This window comes from Canis aureus, chromosome 27 (genome assembly GCF_053574225.1).
Source record: "Canis aureus isolate CA01 chromosome 27, VMU_Caureus_v.1.0, whole genome shotgun sequence".
In the NCBI taxonomy this organism is placed as follows: domain Eukaryota; kingdom Metazoa; phylum Chordata; class Mammalia; order Carnivora; family Canidae; genus Canis; species Canis aureus.
The window spans coordinates 9,516,450-9,543,861 of record NC_135637.1 but is presented as its reverse complement, the minus strand read 5'-3'; the positions used below and the strand labels follow the sequence as shown (position 1 = coordinate 9,543,861).

Below are 27,412 nucleotides of genomic sequence, written 5' to 3'. Positions count from 1 at the left end.
GCAACACAAAACTCTTCAAAAAATTGGGAGGATAAAAACAATTCAACAGCGCTGCAGTTACAGCACGGCAGCCCCACCCCCTTTTTTGTCCTCCCAAAGTGCCCATAAAAGTCCAGTTTATTAAGGAGCTTCTTCAGGAGCCAGCGCCCGTAGGCTCGCTCTGGCCGCGTGACTAGCTGGAGGCGAGGGCACCGCTTCCCCTTCGCCATCCCCGCGTGGAGACGCCGGGGCGCAGGCCTGTGGGCGGGGCTCTGAGGCCCGCGGCTGATTGGTGGTTGCCATAGCTCCGGCTGGCTTCGCAAGATGGCGGCGGCGGGGCGGCGCGGGCCCCGGCTGCAGAGCTCCCCGGCTTCCGAGGTCGGCGCGGTTCCGTGAAGCGAGCCCCCAGGCCTCAGGCATGGGCTTGCCGCCGCCGGCCCCCCTGCTCCTGGGGCTTCTCCTTCTGCAGGGCGTCCCGAGGCCGCTGGGGGGGGACCTGGGTGTGTACCGCAGGGCCGGGGCCTGCAGGCCGGGGCGGGGGCGGGGGCGGGGTTGGGAACGGGGCGTTTAAGGGGCCAGACTTGGGACCCCTCCCGGAGTCCTTGCAGCTAGTAAATCCACCCTTCCCCTTCTTTCCCGCCTAGTCTTCATCCCAGCTTTCATGCGCATGACCGGCCCCGCGGCCAGCGCGTCCCTGGTCGGACGCACGGAGGATGTGACCGTGTCCCTGGCCCTGCTGCAAGACAAGGAGGGTAAAGAGTCCGGCCCTTCCTGTGGGGAGGGTGGGGCTGGGCGGCCCACGGAGCCTGGCCACGTGGCATCCTGGGAGGTGGCATCCTCGCGGCGCCGGCCGCCGGCCACTGCAGAGTCGGCGTGGGAGCAGGGATGGGGGGCCGCTGCGGACCACCGCTGGCCGACCGCAGGGTTCGGTGAAAGCGAGCTTGGGGCCGCCATGGCTAGCATCCACTGAGCTGTCTGTCCCCTGTGCTTTACGTGCAACCGTATTTTCCTAGTAAGAACAGTAATATCCTTTCATGTCCTTTAACAAATGAAGACACTGCAGTTCAGAGAGGTTGTCACTTGTCCAAAGTCGCACAACTTATGAACGGCCCAATCCTCATTCCCTCCTAGAGAGCCTGAGTCCAGCATGCACCCCCTTAGCTGCTGGGCAATCCCGCCTTGCATCCTAATCTTCTCTCCTATAGGGTTATTACCGGTTCCTGCTTGTGGAGTGCTGACTAATGAGGCAGGAGAATGGAGCTTGACTGTGACCCCTAGTGTGGTAAGGTCAGAGGTAAAAATGTCCTCGGTTAGCACTCATGGACACCTGCAGTTAGTGTTTCTGCAGGGCTTTCTTGGTTGGTTAAGATACATAGTTTTCCCTCTGCTTGGAACTACCATGAAACTGTAGGTTATCCGTTCCAGTGGACACCCACCCAACTCAGTGGGGCTCACCCTAGATTCAGGGATCCTTGGACAAATTTCAAGAAGTTTGTGAACCCTCTGAAATTGTCTGTAATGTTATTTGTGTGCCTGCATTTTTCTGAGGAGAGGGTTGCCAGCTCACATCAGATTATCAAATGGATCCATGACTCAAAAATCTTCATAGCCACTGGCCTCACCCAGCTCTGATCTTACATGTAAGAATACTCAAGCCCAGAGGAGTTAAATATCTTCCATTTAATAAATGTTTTATTGAGTGCCTAGTATGTGCAAGACATCAAATTTGGAGATAAAGGCTGAGAAAGGCAGACTTTGCTTATACTGCAGGAACTAGGGACTGTTTTCATTGACTTGTGTGTGCTTTTCATCTGCTGATATGCTGGTAGGATGATAAAGTCGCTAAAAGGTGCTGGGCATACTGAGTTAATTTACCTGACAGACCTATGTTTAGGCTTCTCTAACTCTCCAAAAGTTGCTTGCTTTTCTGTTAAACCGAGGATTAGGAATCAGGGCTTGCATACTGCCCAGGTTTACAGGGTAGGATCAAATGATGTGATCTTTGTATATAGTTCTCCTTTTTCAAGTGAACTGAAGCTGATATGTAATTTTATTGTGTTTTCCATTATGTGTTCTTAGAATTATTCGTGCTATGTTGAGTCACTTTATTTATTTATTTATTTATTTATTTATTTATTTATTTATTTATTGTTGAGTCACTTTAAAAGGGACAGCACGTTTTCCTTTCAGAATGCGTTGGATGTGACAGTGAGAATGAAGAGGGGTCTGCAAAGGTGTTTCTCTGAGACAGATTCCTTCTCAGAGTCCCCGTGTATTGTCCAGACTCTTCTGGTTTCAGCATCTCGCAATTCATCCTGCTTAGCACATCTGCTCATTCGAGTGGAAATTTATGCCAACTCTTCTTTGGCCCATAATGCATCAGGTTAGTAAAGTCTTTGACAATCAAAACATTCATGCCAGACATTATCTGTCAGATTATAAGCATATGACACGCAATCTGTGCACTCTGCTCTTGAATCAATTTTACCTTTCTAAAAAAAACAAAAAAAACCAATTTTACCTTTCTAAACATACTTCCTTTTTGCTTAATTTTATTATTTTAGAAATTTATAATTTGTACTATTTTACTTAATTAAGACCTATTTTATTTTGTGCTATTGTTCATATCCTTGTAGATTACCTTCAAGGGAGAAAGAGAAGTTTGTTTCTGTGTATTGATTCTTGTGACTCCATCTTAAAACCAAAAACAACAACAACAACAAAAAAGAAATGAGGGAAAGATTAATGAAGTTTACAAAACAAACAGAAAACCCACAATAAATTTTCAGTCAAAGTTGCCTTTTCAGAGGCAGCCTCTTAATTTCCGCTTATGGAGGTGTGTGATATTCTCTTGTTTAAAAACAGTACACACACATGCACTAATAACATGCAATTTACTATTCTATTCTATACCTTTTAAAAATAAATTCCATATAAATGTAGGTTCACCTATTTTTTTTTAAGAGCTGCATAGTATTCCCTTGTGCGGCGATACCATTGTTTGACTAGTCTCTTACTGATGGCATTTAAGGCACTTCTAGCTTATGATGTATAACTAGCACTGTAGCAGATATCACATGTTTTTGGACATTAACATGGCAGTGTCCTGAGAACAAGAGAATGTAGATGTGCCAATGGTCTCATCGCCATGTTCCCTATGTCCTGCAACCACCTCTAGAATTTCTTGCCTTTATGATCATCCGGAATGAAGGGAGATGTGTTCCTCCTTAATAGCAAAGGTCTGTCACTTTGAGACTCTCACACTGGTACTTCCATCACCTCACTGTGGTCCTCCTTGTGATTTTGGAAGTGGAGGAGGATTAGGTAAGTTAAGACAGTGCCATTCAGCCGGCTACTCTGCCCTCATTGTGCCAGCATGGAAAGATCTCCAAGATAAATCTCCAACTGTGGAAAGCAGATACAGATGGGTACATATAGCATGGAGTAAGAATATATATTTATATTTGCATAAAGAAGTTCTGGAAGGCTATCTGAGAAGCTAACCATGTGGGACTGTTTTGGAGAGGAATGTGGGAACAGGAAGGGGCTGGCTGTGAGGACTTCATTGTGTACCTTTTTTAGATCCTCTTTTTTGGACATGTGAATCTGTGACCTAATTAAAGGTTTAAAGTTTTGTTTTTAGAAGAAAAACATTTTCTAATATCTAAAATTCAAAACAAAACAATAATATTCTGTGGGTGCTTAAAACTATGGGAGGTTTAAGCTAATAGCTTAAAACTATTAGCTATACCATTCAAAGTAGTGGCCTTTTTTCTTTTAAAAAATATGCTTAACTATATTTAGGTAATATCAGAATGTCTTTGTACAAATAGCCAAACTTAGGAAAATTAGAGTCTTTGTATATTAGTAATTATGAGATGTCTGCTCTGACCCCATGAAGGTATGAAACATTTTGCACCCAGTCACACAGAGCTCAGAACAAGAAAAATGATGGAAGGACAGATAGGAGGTATGTGGTATGCCTAGTAATAGTAAGCTAGCAAATGGCATAGGAGACATATAGATAGATATAAAGGCATCTATCTATATATCATATAGTAAAACCCTACTCTAAAATGCCTTGTTTCTGTCCCATGGGTTTGATTATACTGATGGTCAGACCCTTGCCTGGCCTGAGTAACATAGTCTGTTACTCAGACCTTCTCATTCCTGACGCATTGACTTACTGGGGTTCTACCATTATATAGCATAGACTATGTAATTAGCTGATCTTTTTTTTTTTTTTATTTTTATTTATGATAGTCATCACAGAGAGAGAGAGAGAGAGAAGCAGAGACATAGGCAGAGGGAGAAGCAGGCTCCATGCACTGGGAGCCCGACGTGGGATTCGATCCCGGGTCTCTAGGATCGCACCCTGGGCCAAAGGCAGGCGCTAAACCGCTGCGCCACCCAGGGATCCCTTAGCTGATCTTTAGATGCTTCAACTGTCACCTTGAAGTTAACTGTTACATAGAATCTGAAGAAATAATTGCTACATAGTTTTTCAACATGTACCAAATCTTGGGGCAAAAGTGAGATTCAGGGGGCACTTGGGTGGCTCAGTTGGTTAAGCATCTGACCCTTGATCTTGGCTCAGGTCTTGATCTCACAGTCGTAAATTTAAGCTCTGCATTGGGCTCCATGCTGGGTGTGGAGCCTACTTTAAAAAAAACAAAACACAAAATTCAGCAGACTTAAAATTTTACCTGATAAATTATTGCAGAGAAACTGGAAAGATTACTCTCTGAATTCTGAGTTAGGAGGTTGAAATTCAATATAACATATTCCTTTTCCAATCCATGTAAAAATTATTAATTTCCCCTACACTTTCACACTTAAACCAGAAAAAGGATGTGAAGAGTTGGGTTTGTGGTGCAATGGGACATGAGGCTGAGCAGGTAGCATGATTAGATATAATCTTGTGGCCAAATAGGCCCAGATAAGCTGTCTGAAATGTCACCGTGGCTTTGGTTTTATCTGCTGGAAAAGGTAATGAATTTGAAGGACTCAATGCTTAATGTCAGTCCGTGTTATGAAAAGTGATTCTTCAGCATGTTGAAAAATAAAATCTGCGTTATATTTATCCCAACTTGTAAATTTTAGTCACTTAAGATCGACCATGACTTTCCATTTATTGTAACTAGCCTATTTTCCTATATTTGGGTCTTTGTTGGAGTAGCAGATAACAGGCCTCAGATAGGGTTTACACATAGCTCAGGGATTCCTTACTGTGTAATATTTGGTCCTGGTGATTAGTAAAACAATGGTTCAGCTTTCTTTTGAGTGTCAAAAAAATGTGGCAGTGCTTCGTCAGTGTTTCATAGCTGATGCAGTGTTTCTGTTGTACTTTTCAGAGAATGTGACTGTTATTCCCAGCCAGGTGTATCAGCCCCTTGGTCCCTGCCCTTGTAATCTGACAGCCAATGCCTGTGACGTTCGCTGCTGCTGTGACCAGGTATGCCCTGCCAATGACTGATACAAAAGTTCTGATACCCGAGAGCATGTGGACAATACCAGCAGTTCCCCACCCCCAGCTTTTTGATGGATGGGCTGTGAAAACTCAGATTGTGTTTTGTGCTGCAGATTGTTTTCAAAATGAGTTTTCTTACCTAGTCCCATCAGTCTAGTTTTGGAAGCAAAAAATGTATCTCTTTGGATAAAGTCACAATTGAGATGATTATACCGAGAGGGTGGTATTTATTTACTATCTTATTGAGAAGCCTTTATGGAAAGATCAAAAGGAAGGAAAAGATACTGGTTCAGTGATTTTATTTTTATTTTTATTTTTTTTGGTGAATGTGTAGAGGTAGGTGTACAACCCTCCTCATGACCTAATTTGAGAACATTTCCATCATCCCAAAAAGAACACTTTTGTGTCCTTCTGCAACTTCTGTTCCCAGTGCTCATCCCCGGGCCACTCTTCATCTGTTCTCTGGCTTATGGATTTGCCTGTTCTGGACATTGCATGTAAATGGATTCCTACAGCTGGTAGCATTCTGTGTCTGGCTTCTTTTACTAGGCATCTGTTTTAAAGGGTTCCACGTTGTGGCAGGTGTCAGTGGTGTGTTCCTTATGGCCAAGTCACACCCCATTGCAACCCTACTCTCAAATGCCTTGCTTCTGTCCCATGGGTTTGATTATACTGATGGTCAGACCCTTGCATTGGTCTATCCCATACATTGCCAATCCGTGTTTCAGATGATGGACATTTGGATTGCTTTTGCTTTTTGGCTGTTATGAATAAAGCTTCTGTAAACATTTGTATGCAAATTTTTATTTGGACATGTGTTTCCATTTCTCTTGGGTATAGTACCTAGGAGTGGGATTGCTCTGCTCTATGGCAACTGTATGTTTCACCTTTTGAGGGACTGTTTTCCAAAGTGGTTCCTCCATTTTACGTTCTCATCAGCAGAATGAGGTTGCAATTTTTTTCCCATGTCCTCACCTTCATTTGTTATAATAATCTTTTTGATTACAGCCATCCTAGAGGGTGTGAAGTGGTATTTCATTATGATTTTGATTTGCCTTTTTCTCTTTCTTTTCTTTCTTTTCTTTTCTTTCTTTTCTTTTCTTTTCTTTTCTTTTCTTTTCTTTTCTTTTCTTCTTTTCTTTTTTCTTTTCTTTTCTTTTTTCTTTTCTTTTCTTTTCTTTCTTTTCTTTTTCTTTCTTTCTTTCTTTCTTTCTTTCTTTCTTTCTTTCTTTCTTTCTTTCTTTCTTCTTTCTTTTTCTTTCTTTTCTTTCTTTTCTTCCCTTTCTTCCCTTTCTTTTGATTTTATGTATTTATTTGACAGAAAGGAGCACAGTGTTTCTTAGCTGACGCAATGTTATGGGGAGCAGCAGAGGGAGAGGGAGAAGCAGATTCCCCACTGAGCAGGGAGCCTGATGCGGAACTCGATCCCAGGACCCTGAGACCATGACTTGAGCCTAAGGCAGCCACTTCACCAATTGAGGCACCCAGGCGCCCCTGATTTGCATTTCTGTAGTAGCAAGATGATGTTGATCATCTTCTCATGTGCTTCCTGGCCATTCCTATATCTTTGAAGAAATGTCTATTGTAGATTCTTTGCCCATTTTTAAATTGGGTTGCCTTTTTGTTGTTAAACTGTAAGAGTTCATTATACCTTCTGGTTATTAGTCCCAAATCAGGTATGTGATTTGCAACAAACGTCCCCTGTTGGGTAGGTTGCCCACTTTCTTGTTGGTGTCATTTGAAGCCCAAGAGTTTCTTAATTTGCTGAAGTCTGATTGATCCATTTTTTCTTTTGTTGCTTGTGCTTTTAGTGTCATATCTAGGAAACCATTGCCCAATCCAAACACATCTTTCTAATCCTTCTTTGAGGTTTAAGAGATGCAAAAGAGGCATGTTTGCTGGGGCCCTAGTCACCCCCATTTATGGTTGAGTGCAATTATGTTGTGGTTGGTTCTACAAAACAGAAAAGGAAAAAGCAGAAAAGCAAAGTTTAGGGCCTTCATTTATATTGTAATTCTCATACTAAGAATTGTACTTATAATAACAATTATATTTAATTTAAAAATAAGGAACATCATAAGTCAGTATTAATAGAACTGTTAAAATGGTGTTCTCTTCCTCTTTCTTCCAGACTGCAGTACTGTGTCCTATTTCTAACTTCTTACATGTTTGTCCTATTTGGTATCGATGTAGACAGCACCAACCACTGGCATTGCTTAATCTTCTGGATCAGTGATGTCTTCGGGTGATTGCTACTTACTGCTTTAAACATGATCAATTTTTTAATTGAATTGTTCTTATTTAAAATTTACTTTTCTATTGTCAGTAAACAAGGGATTCAGGACATAATTAACTTTTAACTCTCAATCCTGTATGAAACAAGGAAGAATATGGATGAATAACAGAATATAGGAATAAAGTCACTTCTTGATCACATTGATTGGGTTGTGTTCTGATATGGCGAGGGCCTTAATTAAGGATTTTATAGAGTATGGACTATTTGCCCCAACATAAAGTTTCTTTAGGATTCTAGGGATTTGGATGGTGATGACAATCAAAAAGAGAAGTTTACTCTGTTTTATTCCCCATTTGGAGTCTATTCCATATTCTCTTGTCATCTTCTTTTTTTTTTTTTTTTGGTGGACACATACTATGTTCCGAGTAAGGATGTGGTTCCCTGGAAGGTTTGAAATTCCTGACTTGGAGGCTCATAGGGAATTGACGAAGAAATTCCAGCAGGAGGGACGCCTGGGTGGCTTAGTTGGTTAAGCTTCTGCCTTGGGCTCAGGTCATGATCCCAGGATCCTGGGATCGGGCCTCACCTTCTGCTCCTTGCTCAGTGGGGAGCCTGTTTCTCCTCTGCCTGCTCATGCTCTCTCTCACTATCTCTGTTTCTCTCTCTCAAATAAATATCTTTTAAAAATAGATTATAGCAGGATTTTACTTTCCGTGAGCACAAAGCACCAGTACGCTGGATGGAGATTTGTTCTGTGCTTCTTCAGTGGTGTACTGCTCTGCCAAGAGCTGACAACGGGCACTGCAGAAGCTTCTGTCTACTCACTGCTGCTCTACATTTCCTCCTAAGGAATGCTCATCAGATCTAACAGAGCTGTTCAGAGAGGCCTGTTTCACCGGCGTCTTTGGAGGTGACGTCAATCCTCAGTTTGACCAGCTGTGCTCTGTGCAGGAGCCCTACCGGACCCCGGGCTGGTTCCCGTTCCTGTGTGTTCAGTCCTCGCTGGCCAACTCACCCTTCCTGGGCTACTTCTATGACGGCTCTGTGTGCGTGTTGGGGTGCAGCCCTTGGGTGCTCATGACCTCTCCTGGGCCCATATAGCCCTGACTTCCTCGATTCGCCATTCAGTTCTAGAGTTCCATTAGCAGGTTTATTTTGTATTAAGTATTTGAAAGAACTGGGCCTCACTGAAAATAAATTGGTTGATACCGCCAACAGCTAATAGTGATTATCTGGGTTTGAGAAAGGAGTGGTGGTCTCCCGGGGGTCTTGATTCCCTTTCTTGTACCTTTCCATAATGTTGAAATTTTACCACTTTATTATTATTATTGTTGAAGTAGAATTCATGTAACAAAATTTGCCACCAGCCACTTTCAAGTGTACAATTCTGTGGCTTTTAGCCCACATGTTATTTTTGTAATTAAAAAAAGTAAAACAAAAATTAAAAGAAGAATTTTTCCTAGCTGCAAATATTAGTGATAATCCTTCTCATTGATTTCCAGTTCCTCTAGGCAGCATATTGCCTTTGAAGTACATCTGCATACTGATTACAGAGACTTTTCAGACTTCGGTTACAAACAAGGAGATCCAGTCATGACTCTAGACAAGGCATATTTGACCATTCCACAGGTAATAATTTCCATTTTAATGTGCTAGAGTCTTTAAAATTTTTTCCCATCCTGTTGTTAATTTAACTTATACTGCTCTTAAAAATGTTACCCTAAGTTACTTATTTTTCTCCTGTGGACTTTCCAGGGACTTAACTCTTTATGATCTGTGGATTTTATTTTTAACAGTCCATCTTAGATTAGCCACCATCTCTGCTACATCTCAGAGTGAACTTACCAACTAAAAGACATTCTATAAATTTCCATGGAAATAACTATCATTCTGAACTTCTGTTAGTTTTAACAGCCAATTTTTAGTAAGCTAGAAGTATATAATTTAATATTCCACAACTTTGAAAAATATCTCAAGGCTATAGAATTTTATATGAAATCTTTTTTTTAAGTCCAAAATCATGAGGAAAAAATATTTGTGGGAAGAAAACATAAGAGTCTAAACCATCTCTCTTCACTGTTCAGGGAATCCATTTTAATGGTTTTAACAAAAATCTGGTTGTCCCAAGGGAGAGAAAGATTCAGTTGAATATAATCATGTTTCTGCAAAGTAAATGGAGCAGGGTGTTTTCTTTGTTTCTGTTAAATATTTCTGCTCCTCAACCAGTAGCTTCCAGAGTTTGATTAGCAAATTAACTAAATATTTTATTTGTTAGCCATCTAGTCAGTGAACTCATTATTGTTGAAACTAACCCAGCAATAGGAGAAGACTGCAGAAAGAATGCCTGTATAAGACACTGACCTATATTTTATGCTTTGAAGAGAGGTCATAGCCCTGTTGGGATTTCCCCTCACCCAGGTGTCCCTGGCTGGGCAGTGCATGCAGGATGCGCCAGTGGCATTCCTTCAGAATTTTGATGTTCTGTGTGCTACTAATTTGGAAGTATACCAAGAGCAAGATGATATTATCAATGTGAAGATCAAGAATGGTGCCGTAGGAGGTATGTTACATTGGTTTGAGAAAAGAACACAGGGCGCCTCATTTGGTTAAGTGACTGAGTCTTGATTTTGGCTCATGTCGTGATCTCACGGTCCCGTGATAGATCCCTGCATCAGGTTCCCTGCTCAGCAGGAAGTCTGCTTCTCTGCCTCTGCCTCTGCCCCTCTCCTTGAGTGTTCTCTTTCTCTCTCAAATGAATAATGAATAATGCTTTACAAAAAACAAAAACAAAAAAAAAAAAAAAGGAAAAGGAACACAGACCCGAGTGTCTGTCTACATAAACTGATCTCATGAGGATATGAATCACTTCTGCTGGATCAACTTTAAATATTTCAGCTGTCAATTGAGGAAAATGTTTTCTTCAGAAAAAGTCCAGTTCCTTAGGGCAACACATTGCATATTAGTTCTTTAAAAATGGAGATAAGCTTCATATAACATAAAATTAACCATGTTAAAGTGTATAGATAGTGGCATTTAGTACCTTCACAGTGCTGTGCAACTACCACCTCTGTTTAGTTCCAAAACATTTTCCTCCCCCTAAAGGAGACCCTGTACCCTAACCCCTAGTGACCACTCATCCCTTTTCTGTCTCTATGGATTGGCTTGTTCTGGACTTTCCATATAAAAGGAATCCTATAATATGTGGTCTTTTGTGTTTGGCTTTTTTCACTTAGCATCATGTTTGCAAGGCTCATTCTTACTGTGGCATGGATCAGAACTCCATTCCTTTTTATGGCTAAGTCCTGCTCCATCCTGTGAATATATGGGCCACATACGTCATCTGTTCATCCTTTGTTGGGCATTTGGGTTGTTTCCTGCTTTTGGTAGTTGTGGTTGTACTGCTATGAATGCCCATGTACAAGTGTCTGTGTGGGCACCCATTTGCATCTCTCTTGGTTGTATCCCCAGTAGTGGGATTGCCAAGTCATGTGGTGAGGAAACTCCAGACCGTTCCTAAAGCAAGCACACCATCTTCCGTTCCCGCTGGCAGTGGACTGCATATTTGTTCCTGTAGGAGAGTAGCTCTCCGGGTCACTGTCACTGACTTTGGAATCTCTTCCTCAGTCATTACCGGATGCCAAGAACAGTGGGATTCCCATGATTGGCATTTTGGGAGCGAGAGAGTTTTGTAGCTGGCACATAGGTCAGACACAATTACTGTATTTTCCTGGTAAGCTTTCACTTGAATAAGTAAAAATGATCGTGTTGGGCCATGTTGTCTTCTGGAGGCTAACCTCTTTATCTTTTTAGGCATCGTTCAACCAAAAGTAATCTATGAGGAAGCAGCCGACCCAGACAAATTCATCACCAGTACAGGTATTTGAATTCATGCTTTTATATTACTTCTAAAGAAATATGTAGTTCATTTCTTATAAGTAATATGTAGTCCTAGAGGGAAAATACATTTTTATTAGGAATTTACAGAGGTTCACAACAGTTAGAATTTTGTCTAATACACATTTTATTTCTTCCGTGTTCCATTTTGCCTTGTTTCAGAGCAATATCTGTGCCCTGGAGCCAGCTCCTCACAGCTGTGAGTTAATGTGGACTCCAGGGTCTCTGCTAGTTTTCAGGGCCTGTGAACATTTTCTGAAATATTTTTCAGGGAGCCAACATTTATGCTTCTTGCTCTCTTTTCTTCTTTTTCTTGTTTATTTATTTAAAATTTTATTTATTATTTATTCATGAGAGCCAGAGAGAGAGGCAGAGAGGCAGAGAGGCAGAGACACAGGCAGAGGGAGAAGCAGGCTCTACGCAGGGAGCCCGACGTGGGACTCAATCCCGGGTCTCTAGGATCACGCCCTGGACTGAAGGCGGCTCCAAACCACTGGGCCACCCAGCATCCCCCCCCCCTTTTTTTTAATAACTAAACTTTGCAGTTTTTTTTTTTTTTTTAAAGATTTTATTTATTTACTTGAGAGAGATTGAGAGAGCACAAGCAGGGGGGAGAGAGAGAGAGAGGCAGACTCTCCACTGAGTGGGATGCCCAATGTGGGACTTGATCCCAGGACCCTGGAATCATGAGCTGAAAGCAGATGCTCAACCAACTGAGCTACCCAGGCACCCTAAACTTTGCATTCTGATGCAGCTAAACAAGTTATTCAGAGTTTGACTAATATTACCAAGATTTTTGTTGTTAATGAAAGATATTTGTGTTTCTTTACAATGTGTCATAATTCTCAAATTTATTCATTTATCAAACCTTAGCAAAGTATCTACAATAAAAAAAAAAGTACCTACAATATAGTAGTGAGCTACATAGCAGACCTCTGCTCTTAAGGGCCTGACATTCTGTAGTCTTTCATTTTTGACATTCTTTTGAGTGTGTGCTCTGTATTGAGCTATGAGCCGCATTCTGGGGTTACAGAAATAGAAAGGAAGGGCAGACCTCCCAGGATATTGTGATGTTGTAGAGGAGGTGGCCAATGCTGATTTGATGGGGCCAGTAATAGACTTGAACCCAAAGAGGGTCATTAATTTATGAAAGCATTTTTTATTTGTAGAAATACTTTTCAGCAATGAATCAACCTCCAGAAACGTGAACGTGGAAGAACATTATATTTTCAGATGGAATAATAATACAATCAGCGAAATAAATGTCAAAATTATTAGGGCAGAAATTAATGCCCACCAAAAAGGTAACTTTGTTGAGGGCAGTGGGAATGTATTCAGTTTAAAACATTTTATTCTTTCTTTAAGTTTCTCATAATTATTACATGTAAAACTAAGTCAGACTTGTTTCTTATTTGTATTTGTGATTTAAGAGAACACTTTTTTTCTTTTGCATGTCAAAATGTAATTATATGGTAAAGAAAATAACACTGTGGGGGATAATTTCTCTTCCTAGTGAAATGGTGCACATTATATTTTTATTTTGTTTTATTTCTAGGGATCATGACACAGAGATTTACAGTAAAATTTTTAAGCTATAATAGTGATAATGAAGAGGAATTTTCTGGAAATCCAGGTAAGACAGTATATGTCAACTGCTGATCCTACAAACATATTTCGATTCAATACTCTTGTACTACTATGATGATTGTTAAGTAACTCTCTACAATTTTAGTTTGTGACTCTATCCTTTCTCTTTGTTTTTTGTGACACTGTATTCTTTTTCTGACAACAACTTTTTTTTTTTTTTTAAGATGTTACTTATTTATTCGTGAGAGACATAAAGACAGGCAGAAACATAGGCAGAGGTAGAAGCAGGCTCCATGCAGGAAGCCAGATGTGGGACTCAATCCCGGGACTCCAGGATCATGCCCTGAGTCAAAGGCAGACACTCAACTGCTGAGCCACCCAGGCATCCCATGGGTTATTTTATTTTATTTTTTTATTTTTAGGATTTTATTTATTTATTCAAGAGAGAACCAGAGAGAGAGGCAGAGACACAGGCAGAGGGAGAAGCAGGCTCCATGCAGGAAGCCCAGTGTGGGACTCGATCCTGGGATTCTGGGATCACGCCCTGAGCCGAAGGCAGACACTCAACCCCTGAGCCACCCAGGCATCCCTTTGTGTTGTTGTTTTACATGAAGTGTCCTAGATAGTTACAAGTTGTTGTAAATGCAAAACATTCTTTCTCATTAGGTACTAGTCTTTTGGGGAAAAAAAAAAAATTCTTTTGAAGTGTTGGTAAAATTAGCTTTTTTAAGGAATAAGAAGCTATGGAAGATGAATTCCTAACCTGGGATCCATGGAAAGACTTCACTGGGACTGTGAACAGTCATGCTGCACTTTTTGTAATTATGTACAAATATAGCATCACCGGATTTGTTGTATGTTTGTTTGCTCCTTTAATTCACTGTTGCCTCCTCAGCACCTAAAACAGTAGGGAGAACTTCATATCCAACATGCCAGCTGCTAACCATGCAATGTGACCAGTGGCATATATGGAAATGATACTTAGATATATTGAGTTGAATAAAATATATTATTCAAATTAACTTCATCTACTTTTTCTTTTTTTATTTATTTTTATTTATTTTTTATTTTTTATTTTATTTTATTTTTTTAAATTTTTGTTTATTTATGATAGTCACAGAGAGAGAGAGAGGCAGAGACATAGGCAGAGGGAGAAGCAGGCTCCATGCACCGGGAGCCTGATGTGGGATTCGATCCCGGGTCTCCAGGATCGCGCCCTGGGCCAAAGGCAGGCGCTAAACCGCTGCGCCACCCAGGGATCCCCTTTTTCTCTTTTTTAAATTTTTTTTTTTTTTTAATTTTTATTTATTTATGATAGTCACAGAGAGAGAGAGAGAGAGAGGCAGAGACATAGGCAGAGGGAGAAGCAGGCTCCATGCACCGGGAGCCCGACGTGGGATTCGATCCCGGGTCTCCAGGATCGCGCCCTGGGCCAAAGGCAGGCGCCAAACCTCTGCGCCACCCAGGGATCCCCTTTTTCTCTTTTTTAATGGGGCTAATAGAAACATTTTTTTAATGACTAAAAAATTCTAAAAATGTGTCATATTTTAAAATCGCATATGTGGTTTGGGTTATATTCCTGTTGGGCAGCACTGACTTAGACCATAGTAGGTGTTCAGTAAATATATGTTGGATAAAGTATCATTGTTTGTTACAAACTTGTCCCTTCCTGTTTTTTTTTTTTTAATCATTTTTTTTCAAACACTTTATTTATTAATGAGAGACACAGAGAGAGAGTCAGAGACTTAGGCATAGGGAAAGGCAGGTTCCATGCAGGGAGCCTGATATGGGACTTGATCCCAGGACCCCAGGATCACCCTCTGGGCCAAAGGCAGACGCTCAACCGCTGAGCCACCCAGGCTTCCCTCGTCCCTTCCTTTTTACTATTCTTAATCAGGCAGTAAGTAACCACAAAGGAATAACTTTAAATTTTTTGTTTGCATGATTTTTCAGTCTTTGTATAAATTGATATAATAATGCATGATCCATTATATATATATATATATAACTTTTAAATAAGATTTTAGTGTATTTGTTAATGTGGAGTTTTGGGTTTTATTGTTGGATTTCAAAGCAGTCTTCTGGGATGTAAGAGTTTTCATTTCATGATTTAATTTCACAGGATTTCTGAGAAACACCATCAGAATATGTGAAAAATGTTGATGCCCTTGTCAAAAAAGAATAAGTTGATTACAAGCCAGAACTGATGAGCTTGTGAAATAGTTTGTGTGTATATACAGCTATTCATTCTCTAGCACCTTCTGAGGCAGGAAGGGTTTTAGGAGTATACAATGTGGGGCTTATTCTCAAGGAATTAACTCTCTTAATTGGAAAGACAGCATCAGGTCATAGAAGCAACATAGAACAATACAAGATAATGAGTGCTGGGCAAAGGATGGATACTCTAGAACTTCAGAGAAGTGGAATGTTGACCATCCACCTAAGCTTCCCATTCTTAAGGACCTGTGTTAAGTATCTAGTACTGCTGGTTCTGATCTCAGAAGTGCTGGAGAAAAAGCAGAGTTCTGCCCTCGGCAAGTTTCTATTTTGGGCTGTGTGGAGGAGATTGTACCTCGGGAAGTAGATAGTGTGGGCTGGGAACAGGAATAACCCGGGGGCGGCCAAGGAGGTAGGAATGAGTCCCAGGCGGAGGTGGGCAGGGGCAGAGGAGCAGCCTGTGGGGGAGGCCGCTTGTCCAGGAATGCTGAGAGGTAACGTGGGGAACATGAACACCATGCATGAACCCTGATTGCATCTTGGTTTGTAGAAATAGCTCTAAAACAGGTTTTGGGGACATGAGGAAATAAAAGTATGAGCTAGATATGATTTGATTATAAGGAATTATTAATTTTCTCAGGAGAAATACTGGTATGATGGTTATTTAGAAGAATAGCCTTAATTTCAGGAGACTATGTGTTGCTTAATTTCAGGAGCTTTTAGAGGTGAAGTGTTAAGTCTACAACTTATTTTTAAAAGGTCTTGCTAAAAATAAATATGTATATAGATGCTTCTGTAATATAGAGAAGACAAATATGGCTAGATATTCATGGTTGTTGATTGTGGGTGGTATTCCTTTCAACTTTAGTGTACATGTGAACATTTTCATAACAAAAAGGTGGAAGCAGTAAGGCAGGTAAATAGGAGACAATGGGAATAGGACCTGAATCACACCAGGAGTGGAACTGATTTGCCAGTGAACCACCGAAAGGTTGCTTTGGTCTAAGTCTCCTTTCAAAGCGCCTGTGTCCAGTAGTAGTGATCACTCAGGGGGGTACCCTGGCCTGCTCTGCAGCTGATTCCCTGGTGTGAGCGGCCTAGGACTGACTCCTGCCTGCTCCTTCCTTTTCAGATTTTATTTTTTAAATATTTCTTAAAAAGTCACACAAATATCTTTGTTAAAAAAAACAAAAGAAAATGAATGAAGATGGTATCTTCTCTCAAGTGTATTCTGACTTCGCTTTTCCTGTGTGTTTCCTTTCGTTGTGTATTCCTCTCTTATACTATCTGCTGTGTTAGGTTAACTTTAGCTACTTCTCATTGCCTTTGTCTAGGATACCAACTTGGCAAGCCTGTTCGAGCTCTAAATACCAACAAGATGAATAATGTGACAACTTTATACCTTTGGCAATCAGGTAATCTGGTTTGGTAATATGATTTGCTCTTTGATAAGCTAGAATTGAAAATATGGCCTTATTTTGAATCTAATCAAGTAGTTAATCACTTTAAATTCCAGTTGGTTTATTTAGCTGGAGTGGGGGTGGCAGGGAGGGTGGAGGAGATCATGCTTCTACAGCTTTTTTTTCAGGTTTGTTTTTAAATTTGACATTGTTTGCTCCTGAAGTGCTGGTTATTTGTAAGAGAGATTTAAATATGGAGTTGGCTGGGGCACTTGGGTGGCTTAGTCGGTTGAGCATCTGACTTATTGATTTTGGCTCAGGTCATGATCTCAGGGTCATGATCTTAAGGTTGTGAGATCAAGCCCTGAGTTCTGCTCTGCGAGCAGGAAGTCTGCTGGAGATTCTCTCCCCCTCTGCCCCTCCTCCCGCTCATGCTCACTCTCTCTTTCAAATTTATATATATATATAAATTTATAAATATATATATAGTTGGGTGGAGAGTCTCTTGTCATTGTTGCCTGTAGCCCAAGATGGCACTAATTGGAGATATGACCAATTGTTCCAGACTATGGAAAATCTTTGCACTGGTGGTGATTACCTGCATCTGCCACAGGCATTAACTTTCTTGCTCAGAATAAACCATTGATCCTGGTCCAGGTATTCTGATACAGAGAGGCACCTTTGTTCAGCTTTGAAAGGATTAGAGTAACAATGACCTCAGTTCTCTAGAAAACTGGGAACTTTATTTCTGCTGATTGTTTTCTGTTTTCCAAGAAAAACTTTGAAGTAATCCTTAACTTTAATTTACCAAAAATAGTAAGAGGATAATCTTTTCATTTTCTAGCCGGAAGGGGTTTGTGTACATCAGCAACTTTCAAACCCATTTTATTTGGAGAAAATGCACTATCTGGATGTCTTTTAGAAGTTGGGATCCATGAAAACTGTACTCGACTCAGGTGAGCATTGCTTTGGTGAATCTCCCTGCATTCTGAGTGGTTTGCTTAAAATGAATTCACCGCATGAATACTAAAGACAACATGAATGTGAAAAACTATAGTCTGAATAAAAATCTTGTGTAAAAGTGGTAGTGGACAGGAAGGACAGTTTCTTTCTTTCTTCTTTATTTATTCATGAGAGACACACAGAGAAAGGCAGAGACGTAGGCAGGAGCAGAGGCAGGCTCCCTGCGGGGAGCCCAATGTGGGATCCCAGGACCCTGGGATCACTCCCTGAGCCCAAGACAGGTGCCAAACCATTGAGCCACACAGGTCCCCAAAGGACAGTTTCTTTAGAACTGATTCAAGGGCGCCTAGATTGTTCTGTTGGTTGAGTGTCTGAATCTTGATCTCAGCCCAGGTTTTGTTTTTTTGTTTTTTGTTTTTTTAAAGATTTATTTATTTATTTTTATTTGTGATAGACAGAGAGCGAGAAAGAGGCAGAGACACAGGAGGAGAGAGAAGCAGGCTCCATGCCGGGAACCTGACGTGGGACTTGATCCCGGGACTCCAGGATCGCGCCCTGGGCCAAAGGCAGGCGCCAAACCGCTGAGCCACCCAGGGATCCCTGAGCTCAGGTTTTGATCTCAGGGTTGTGAGTTTAAGTCCAGTGTGGGGCTCTATGCTGAGTGTGGACCCTATTTAAAAAAAAAAAAAAAAAAAGAATTGATTCAAACATCGGTATAAGGGAAAATAGAATTCTTTCTTGGGACTAAAGCCCTTCCATCCATATTTATGCGGTTGTTCAGCTGAAGTCTATTCATTGTTGGAACCCAATACTCCTAGAAAAATGAAAAAGTCATGAGGCAGATATAATTGGTATGATTAATATGTAAAGAATACATAAGCCTTGTTATATAGTGTATAAAGAATTTTGCACTTAATTGTTTGGATGGCATTTGGAAAGTTTTTATGGATATGCATATGCATTTGTTTTAAAAATTGAGCTGAAATTCATATGACATAATTAATAATTTTAAAGTAAATAGTTCATGGGGGACCTGGGTGGCTCAGTCAGTCAGCTCAGGTCATGATCTCAGAGTCCTGGGATTGAGCCCCCATGTTGGACTCCCTGCTCAGTGAGGAGTCTGCTTCTCTCTCTCCCTCTGCCCCTGCTTGTGAGTGCTTTCTCTCTTTCAAATAAATAAAATCTTAAAAAAAACAAACAAACAGGGATCCCTGGGTGGTGTAGCAGTTTAGTGCCTGCCTTTGGCCCAGGGCGCGATCCTGGAGACCCAGGATTGAATCCCACGTCGGACTTCCGGTGCATGGAGCCTACTTCTCCCTCTGCCTCTCTCTTTCTGTGACTATCATAAATAAATAAAAATTACAAAAAAAAAGATTTTATATAAAAAAAACAATAAAGTTAAACAGTTCAGTGGCATTTAGTGCATTCATAATGTTGTACAACCACCACCCCTATTTAGTTCCAAAACATTCTCATCTCTGCAGAAGAAAGCCTGTACCCATTAACTATTCCCCCCTCCCCTCCCCCAGCCCCTGGCAACCAGCAGTCTGTGCTCTGTCTCTAGGGATTTACCTGTTCTGGCATTTCATGTACACGGAATCATAGGATAGGTGACTTTCTGTGTTTGGCTGCTTCCACTTCACTTCATGTTTTTGAGGCTCATCTGTGTTGTCGCAGGTGTCCGTGCTTTGCTCCCTTTTATGGCTGAATCCTGCTCTGTAGTGCGACTGTACTACACTTTGTTTATCCACTCATCCGTTAGTGAACATTTGAGCTGTTGCCACCTTTGGCTGTTGAATAGTGCTGCTGTGAATGTTCCCATACCACTTTCTGTTTGAGTCCCTGCTTTTAGTTATTTGGGGCATACACCCAACAGTGGAATTGCTGGGTCATATAGTAATTAGGTATTTAATTTTTCAAGGAATCACCACATTGTTTTCATTGGCTGCACCATTTTATATTCCTATCAGGAGCGTGAGAGGGTTCCACTTTGTCCACATCCTCCCCAACCCTTATTGCTTTCTGTTGTGTTTTTTTTTTTTTTTTTTCTTTCTGTTGTTTTTGATAGGAGTCATCCCAGTAGGCCTGAAGTGGTATCTTGTGGTTTTTAAGTATATACATTCTTACACCCATTTCATCTATAACATATCCTGAGTAGTGTAGTCCTTTGGGAAAAGATGGGGGAGGTAGTAAGCAGGGAAGTAGACTGCAGGTGTAAGTTACCAGCAAGGCTCCTGATCATGGGGAATAATGCTGGAGTCCACAGAGTCTCCCCTGCAGTTTATAAGGTTTGTACCTGCCAATGACATTATTGGAAAGGAGGGATGGTAAATACCAATTCTTTTTTTAAGAGTGGGAGAGAAGGTGGGAGAAGGAGAGAGAGAATCCCCAGGAGGCTTCACACCCAGCTGTAGGGCTTGATCCCATGATCCTGAGATCATGACCTGAGCCAAAAATCAAGAGCCTCATGCTCAACTGACTGAGCCACCTAGGTGGCTGCTAAGTTCCAATTCTTAATCTTCACTTAATCTTAATGGCTCAAAATTCTAGCTGAATAGTTAGGTTCTTTTGCTCTTGGATAACTCTGGCCCATAAAGTTATCCTAGTAACTTGGTATGTGATTTATCTACCTCCCAAGTTTTAAAAAACTCAATGGAGTCTGTGAACTATATGATACCACTATAGGTTACTAACATTTAAAGTCCTAAAAGATTGGTTCCATAGGTCTTCCCCTAGTGGCTTAGGTTCATCCTGGAAAGGCCATCGAAGAGAATGCAGATGCCCCACCAGCTTTTAATGCCACTTTCTCTGGCAGTTTTTATTTGGACACGCAAGCATAACCTGAATACTCCCTGGCAAGGACTTCAGGATAAGACCTGCTGGTCACATGCTGAGAAATGTCTTACTCTCTTATAGGGAGAATGCTGTTGAACTACTTGATTCATTAATACAAGCAACTCATGTTGCAATGAGAGGCAACTCTGATTACAATGATCCTAGTGACGGCTGGCTTGAAATAATACGTAAGTCAAAGCTGTAGAGAAGTGCAGCTAACTTGTTGCTGAGAGTATATGGTGCTGGCTATATGTGGGAGCCCATGCAATGGGTCTTTTTCCTTCACTGTGGCTCAACTGACATTTGTTTAGAGGTTAACCGTCCAGGCAGTAGGCTCTTCTCATCTTTTACCTCTTATTCATTATGCTTTTTTTTTTCTGTATTTTTTTTCCTTTTTTGTTTTTTGAGAGGAAATCCACATGAAGTTCAAATTACCCGGTTGTTTTATGAGCTAACAGTCTTTGTAAAAGTCTAAATGAAGATTGAAGATTTTCAGTGCATTTCAGTTTGCATTGCTGATTTTGATTGCTAGGAATATGAGCAATTGAGACCGGAGTTTGTAATTTATAAAAGCAGTGTTGTTAATATAAAATAAGGTGATTGGGACGCCTGGGTGGTTCAGCAGTTTAGCGCCTGCCTTCGGCCCGGGGTGTGATCCTGGAGTCCCAAGATCCAGTCCTGCATTGGGCTCCCTACATGGAGTCTGCTTCTCCCTCTGCCTGTGTTTCTGCCTCGCTCCCTGTGTCTCTCATGAATAAATAAATAGAATCTTTTTTTTTTTTAAAGGTGTTTAGGGGCACCTGGGTGGCTCAGTTAGTTAAGCATCTGATCTCAGCATCCTGAGATTGAGCCCCGTGCCAGGTTCTCCGTTCAGTGGGGAGTTTGCTTCTCCTTCTCATTCTCCCTCTGTGCTCTCTCTCTCTCTCTCTCTCTCTCAAATAAGTACATAAAATCTTAAACAAAAGAAAATAAGGTGATTGAAAACATGATGGTGAGTGAAAGAAGCTACAGAAATGATCACTAACGACACATTGCCATGGATACAAAATGCCCAGAACAGGCCGACCTGTAGAGATGGAAAGCAGATTGGTGGTCTCCAGTGGCTGGTGCACTTGGGAGCAAGTGAGGAGTGACTGCTAATGAGTAGAGGGTTTTTTTATGAGGCAATAAGAATGGAATTTGGTGATGGCTGTGCAACTCTGTGAATATACTGAAAACTGTTGAATTATACACTTTAACTGGGTGAATTGTATGGTGTGTGAATTGTCTCTCAGCACAGCTGTTAAAATAGAAAGAAGTTAAGGTGTAGCAGAGCTTGCTGTTAAGGACAGCAAGCACCACCTAGGCCAGATTGAAAGACTGGAGTCCTGTGCCTTTGGGCTGAGGCATTTGCAGCTTTGAGCTGGCAGGGGATAGAGTGCAAGGAGGTAGAGTGTGTGTGGCGTAGGCAGTGGCCGTGCCTTGCCACAGCAGGCTCGAGTTCACCTTCCGATCTAAAACATCTGTCTGGCCATTGAGCTCCAGCTCACTCAGCTTGTCAGTGCAGAAGCTCCAGGGCATGGTTTGTCATGGTAGAGCTGGAGCCAAACCCAGCATTCCAGTCTCTTTGCTGTCTTCCCAGCTGGCAAACCAGGGGAATCTTGATTGTGTAAATGTGCTAACGGAAGAAAAACTGCTTCATTGCCTTGTGGGGCCAGAAAGAGTGAATTGGTTCTGCAGTATCTGCTTTCCTAGTCCCTTCCTGTCACTGAGGATACTGCTGTGCCCCTCAACTCTGCCCAGCTGGTGGTATGCGGCTTTTTGGATCCTGCTTTCCATACCACCTTAGGTCACTTCCACTCCGCAGCCTGGAGTTCAAACAGAGGACCATCCAGACACGTACCTGTGCTCTCCTCACCCCTTGTGATTTGGTTTGGATCATTATGACACCCTGGTCCCCTGCCCTCTTTAGGGGGTGAGGGATCATGTAATATATCTGTGGGCCAGAAGTGCCCCATATCACTCTCTGACTTTGAGATGAGTCCTGGAGGCCATGGGGTTCTCAGGCTGTGATTTACTGATCCTCCTGTGCCCCATGCTCAAGTCACTAGGCCCAGAGTTAGATCTTCATTTGGAAACAGAATCCAGAGGTTGGGGCCTGTCAGTCCCTGGGCTTTGCCACACAGACCAGCTGGATGGCTGTGGAATGCCCAAGGGATGGAGGGAAGGAGTCAGTAAAGTACCTAAGTAGAAAGAATGGGGGGTTTGAAGATGGAGAACCCAAGGTGGTTAGGTAAGAAGGCTGAGGTGATGACATTTGACACCTCAATGCCTTCAAAGTGGACGCAGTTGTCTTCTATGTCGTGTCTAAGCCAAAATCAACCCTGATCCTGGTTGATAAATAGAAGAGATGTTGAACACGTGCATTGAGGAACAGGAAGTTGGGAGTCACAAAGAAACTGTCACCGACTTCCAAGTCCCTCCAGCAGCCCCTTACAACTTGCCCCTACCTCCTGTAGTTGGCATCACTGTTTTTCCCTTGAAGAGCCAGTTTTCAAGATGAATGAAAATTAATTTCTTACTCACTTTCATTATCTTCCATTGGGTTACCCTATGGCAACACAATAGGAAAATTCTTCTTCACTATTTAATCCGTACTCACTGAAGTTGTTAGCGGGGCCCTTAAATGTCTTAAGGCTTGTACTAGAACAGTGACCGCATGGACTCAGTCTCGTGGCGTTTTACTGCAACTGTGTAGTATTTCTGCTAAAACCCTCGAGTGAGCTTGGAACTTGGGAACTGAATTAGGATTTATGGTTTCATGATGTGGGTCAGGGATTTTAAAATTCCAGTGACTGACTTACCATACAAGGAAACATTCTGAACATGAGGGGTGGTAACATAGTTTTGGAGTGACAACACCGAGAGCCTATTAGGGTTGAAAGACGTGTTCCTGTGATTCCTATCCTAATAACATTTCCCACTTTCCCCCCATATCATGGCACTGTAGGTAAACTGTTATTATTCTTTCCAAAATGCACTTGACATTTCTGTAGGTGTGGATGCCCCTGATACAGTAGTAGATCCGTCTGCTGGTGCGAACGGCAGCTGCATGGACATTCCCACCCAACTGCACATCCGCATCCTCATCTCAGATGCTGGTGCGGTAGAAGGCATTACTCAGCAGGAGATACTTGGCGTACAGACAAGGTAGGAATGCATCTTGGATAAGTGTAGATTAGAGAGTCAGCAAACTTGTAGGTACTCCAAAGAATAAGGAGATGCAAATTTACAATCTGATTGTATATTTACAAACTCTAATTATCAGCCACATGACTGTACGTATAAATGAACTGTGTTATCATCTGTGTGGATATAATGGTGACTTGTTCCCACAGGTATCTATGAAGCCATGTGTAAGGGATTCTGCACAGTCTTCAGGGGGTGCAAAGATGAAATCCAGGAATATAATGCTCCATGGATGCTGAGCAGGGAATATTGTGGGGAGGGGACTTCCCGAAGGGGAGGAAGAAAGGGGATGGCAGTCTAGGTAGGCAGAAACGGCAGATGTTAACCGGCAAACACAGCAGATAGGACTCTTCTGAGAGTGATGATGTGTGTGTGTACATGGTGTGCATGGCTAGCTCTTGTTGTTCTTATACTACTGTTTACTGTTGTAGTGGGGTGATTGGCCTGTGAGGTTCACCATGCTACTCTCTCTCCTTGTGCACACAGTGGGAAGTTTACATTGTCAATGGGGGCAAAAGCACTAGTAGAATTTGAACCTTCTTTACGAGAACCCCAGTTTATACTGTTTTGGGCAATTACACCTGATGCCCTTACCAGACTAGAAATGAAGGCTGGATGTGTTAGCTATGTGATCTGTCCTCCCAGGTTTTCCTCAGTGAATTGGCAGTTCCACTGCGGGCTCACCTGTGAGGATAAGGCTGACCTTCTCCCTGTCAGTGCTTCTGTCCAGTTTATTAAGATACCTGCACAGGTACCCCGCCCACTGTCAAGGTAATCCAGTTGACAACCTTAATTGATGTTTTTAGGAAACAGAAAAATATGTACTCGGAAAACGTGTTTTGTTCTGACTATAATCTTCTAAAATGTTTCATAGATTCCAGATCAATTTTACAGAGTATGACTGCAACAGAAATGAGGTGTGTTGGCCGCAACTTCTATATCCACTGACCCGGTATTATCAAGGTAGGGTAAAGCTGATTTCTGGAAGGGTTATCATTATGTTTTGCCAACTAAAATATTTTTTAAAAATACATACATGTCACAGAAACTTAAAACACATAGAAAGGGTTTTCAATGATTTACTGATAAGGTTGTCACTTAGAAATTATCACTATTATGGTTTGGTTTATTTCTACCTAAATAATTGCCCAAAAAGTTAAGAAATAAGAATTTTTGCTTCATTTTCTTGCAGGGGAGCCTTATTCTCAGTGTGTGGCCAAGGGCTTACTACTGGTATCCTTCTTCATACTAGCTGCATTCCTCAGTAATCCCTGGACCAGAACATGTAGAGCTTGAAATTTATTACCTGGCTTCTTACAGACACCACAGATTTTCACTTCAGTGATTTGTCCTACTCCTGTGTGCCTCTCTATAAAGTTATAATAAATGCAGTGCTTTATTTTTGTAGAATTCTTTTTTTTTTTTTTATCAAGTGCACTGTGACTTTAATTCACATATGTAACTATTCAGATGTGCAGGGCAATGCAGAAGAGACATTCTCATTGCTGGACCAGACTGAGCAAAATGCACAAGAGGGTCAACTGTGTAAATAAATGTTATTAGAAGCTTTACTGTATCACAAGTAACTGAAGTCACAGGAGTTTTGGTCCACATGTTATTCTTACCTTAGAAAGTTAGTATTTTCTTCAAATTTTTATATATTTTTGTTGAACTCGTTGGTTAATTTCCCCTATTCCAAAGAAAGAATTAAAAATTCATAAAGCCTTCAAAATGTATATGCTATAAAATGTATGTATTATTTTGTGTATATATATATACACACACACACACAAAATAAATGGATGAGGAAAGATGTGGAGGCCGAGGGAGGGGAAGTAATATTGGGAGGAGAGTAAAACAAAACCAGGAGAGAAAAGAAGCACATACCAAAGACCTTGCATATAGCTAGGGTAGACTCCTAATTTAGTTTTCAGTTTACAAAAAAACCCAAGTGTGATTACATACAGGAATCATAGGTCCATGGATTTAAAATAAACTGGTTTTCAATGAAGGAGTTTTTCCTAGTTGAGGCTTGAGAGAAATTCCTCCTGTGGCTCCTTACTAGAGGACAGATAGCATGATGCAGGGGTGGGTAGGGATAAATGGATGTCTTCAACCACAAACCCGATCATGGCCACATGGTAAACCTCTGCGTTTTCTTTGTGGACCAGACAAATTTAGTCATGTTTCAGATGAACTTTTTACACTGTCAGTAAGCCTAATTTTGAAAAGTGACTGTCTTCACACTCTGATGGAATTCCTCATGGTCCCTCCTGACTTCCCAGACAGATCAAATGTGTTGTTGTATTTTCTAGGGTAAATCTGTAAGCCTAGTTCTATTTTTTACTGATTCATATTAAACATGTAACTAATGACATAGTTTTTTCCTTGAGTACCACTACATGCACCGCATTGAGAAATACTAGATTCTTCCCCTTCTGCTTCTCTTTTTCTTTGATTTGGATCTCTGTGGTCCAAGTGATTACACCCTCTAGGAAGGAGTAAAATAATTGTCTTTTGTCAAGGAAAAGGAAATACCTGCTGACCAATTAATTGTAGTGATTCAGAAAGTTTTTCTGTGGCAGTTAATATTACTGGAAAATTCACTTAAAATTTTCAAATGACAGGTAACTGAGCCTGATTTTGTGGACTGTGTTAGGATGACTTTTGTAGTTGAAGGGGGAAAGCTCACCTTGGCAGAAGAATGGGATCTGAGGGATCTGCTCTCCGGTTTTAACCCTTCTAGGTTTATACATTCATATATGCATCTGAGAGATATTTACTGAGTGGCTACTACATGCTGAGCCCTGGAGATGCCACGTCAATGTCCTTTGTCTAGTGGAGCTTACATTCTAGCAGAGGGGAAGGCTTGCCATAAATACAGACAAGATAATTTCAGACAGCGGTAGGTGTGGAGAAGAAAACAAAACAGGGCTGGGGTGGGAGATTACCTGAGCCAGGGGTCTGGGACAGCTTCAGGGTCAGGGGCATCTGGGCTGAGCTTGGAGGTCTAGACGGGAGTTCCGGGCCGAGGCAGGACTCGAGGTTCAAGCGCAGCGACCTGAGAAGAGAAGCCGGGAGGAGGGGGCGGGGGGGCGGCTGGAGCAACCAAGTCCCGGCAGGCGACGGAGGCCAAGGGGGCCGGATCCTGGGGCTCCCGCTGGCTACGGCAGCGAGTTTGGATCTTGCTGGGGAAGCAGTGGGAGAAGCCAGAGGATCTGGAGTGGGCCACGTGAGCTCTCCGTCTCGTCAGGACTGTAGGTGCCGTGCGGGGATCTGCGGAGGAGCAGGCAGGCCTGCGAGTGGGCGCTGTTCCGGTCGCCGGCGCCGGCAGGGGCGGTCCTTTTCGGGCTGACGGGTTCTAAAAGCGGATCGTGACGAGGGCTGCGCACCTCTCTGTAAGTTGACTAAAAAATTCACAGACTCGAATACCCTAACCGGGTGAACTTGATGGCACAAACTCAATAAAGCTCATCTTCGAAAGCTCTAAAGAGCTGAGGGAGCGGCCGCTTTCCGCCGGGGGCCTCCGCCGGCCGTCTGCCTCCGGGTTCCTGCCGGTTGGCCCCGCCGGCGCCGGCCGCAGCTCCGGGCGGCCATTGGTCG

General features: G+C 42.0%; 2 protein-coding genes and 1 long non-coding RNA gene across 8 annotated transcripts in view; 2 read left to right on the top strand and 1 right to left on the bottom strand.

Moving 5' to 3' along the window:
- Positions 1 to 274: 274 nt before the first annotated feature.
- TCTN2 (tectonic family member 2) lies at positions 275 to 25,545 on the top strand. Of its 2 annotated transcripts, none has more exons than XM_077875307.1 (18): positions 275 to 479; positions 624 to 731; positions 1,185 to 1,261; positions 2,170 to 2,362; positions 5,334 to 5,434; positions 8,535 to 8,731; positions 9,188 to 9,314; positions 10,104 to 10,245; positions 11,496 to 11,561; positions 12,749 to 12,883; positions 13,135 to 13,212; positions 16,718 to 16,798; positions 17,628 to 17,739; positions 20,663 to 20,769; positions 23,617 to 23,770; positions 24,455 to 24,580; positions 24,684 to 24,772; positions 25,002 to 25,545. In XM_077875307.1, exons 1-18 carry the CDS (start codon positions 398 to 400, stop codon positions 25,103 to 25,105), a joined length of 2,079 nt encoding a protein of 692 aa, XP_077731433.1. In that variant the 5' UTR covers positions 275 to 397; the 3' UTR covers positions 25,106 to 25,545. The 2 variants fall into 2 exon arrangements, with proteins under 2 accessions (XP_077731433.1, XP_077731432.1); XM_077875306.1 differs by having other exon boundaries at positions 1,185 to 1,273.
- LOC144299749 (uncharacterized) lies at positions 1,499 to 27,412 on the bottom strand. 5 transcript variants are annotated; one of them, XR_013366434.1, is made up of 5 exons: positions 26,761 to 27,412; positions 25,435 to 26,300; positions 3,168 to 3,384; positions 2,621 to 2,673; positions 2,097 to 2,471 (listed from the first exon to the last, which is right to left on the bottom strand). It is a non-coding gene; the product is annotated as an uncharacterized LOC144299749 (long non-coding RNA). The 5 variants fall into 5 exon arrangements; XR_013366432.1 differs by having other exon boundaries at positions 25,435 to 25,967; XR_013366429.1 differs by lacking the exon at positions 26,761 to 27,412 and having other exon boundaries at positions 1,499 to 2,471; positions 25,435 to 26,754.
- The window catches only part of ATP6V0A2 (ATPase H+ transporting V0 subunit a2), a 43,092-nt gene continuing 42,758 nt past the window's right edge, over positions 27,079 to 27,412 (top strand). Inside the window, exon 1 of the mRNA XM_077875305.1 lies at positions 27,079 to 27,207. The gene's annotated coding sequence lies outside the window, so the exon portion shown is untranslated. The remainder of the gene's footprint in view (positions 27,208 to 27,412) is intronic.

Bases quoted from the DNA above. Each gene is read 5' to 3' on its own strand.
- TCTN2 (XM_077875306.1), top strand. From the start codon at position 398: ATGGGCTTGCCGCCGCCGGCCCCCCTGCTCCTGGGGCTTCTCCTTCTG. The intron at 1,274-2,169 runs GTAAAAATGTCC...TTTTCCTTTCAG, and splicing joins CTAGTGTGGTAAGGTCAGAG to AATGCGTTGGATGTGACAGT. The intron at 17,740-20,662 runs GTGAGCATTGCT...ACTCTCTTATAG, and splicing joins GAAAACTGTACTCGACTCAG to GGAGAATGCTGTTGAACTAC.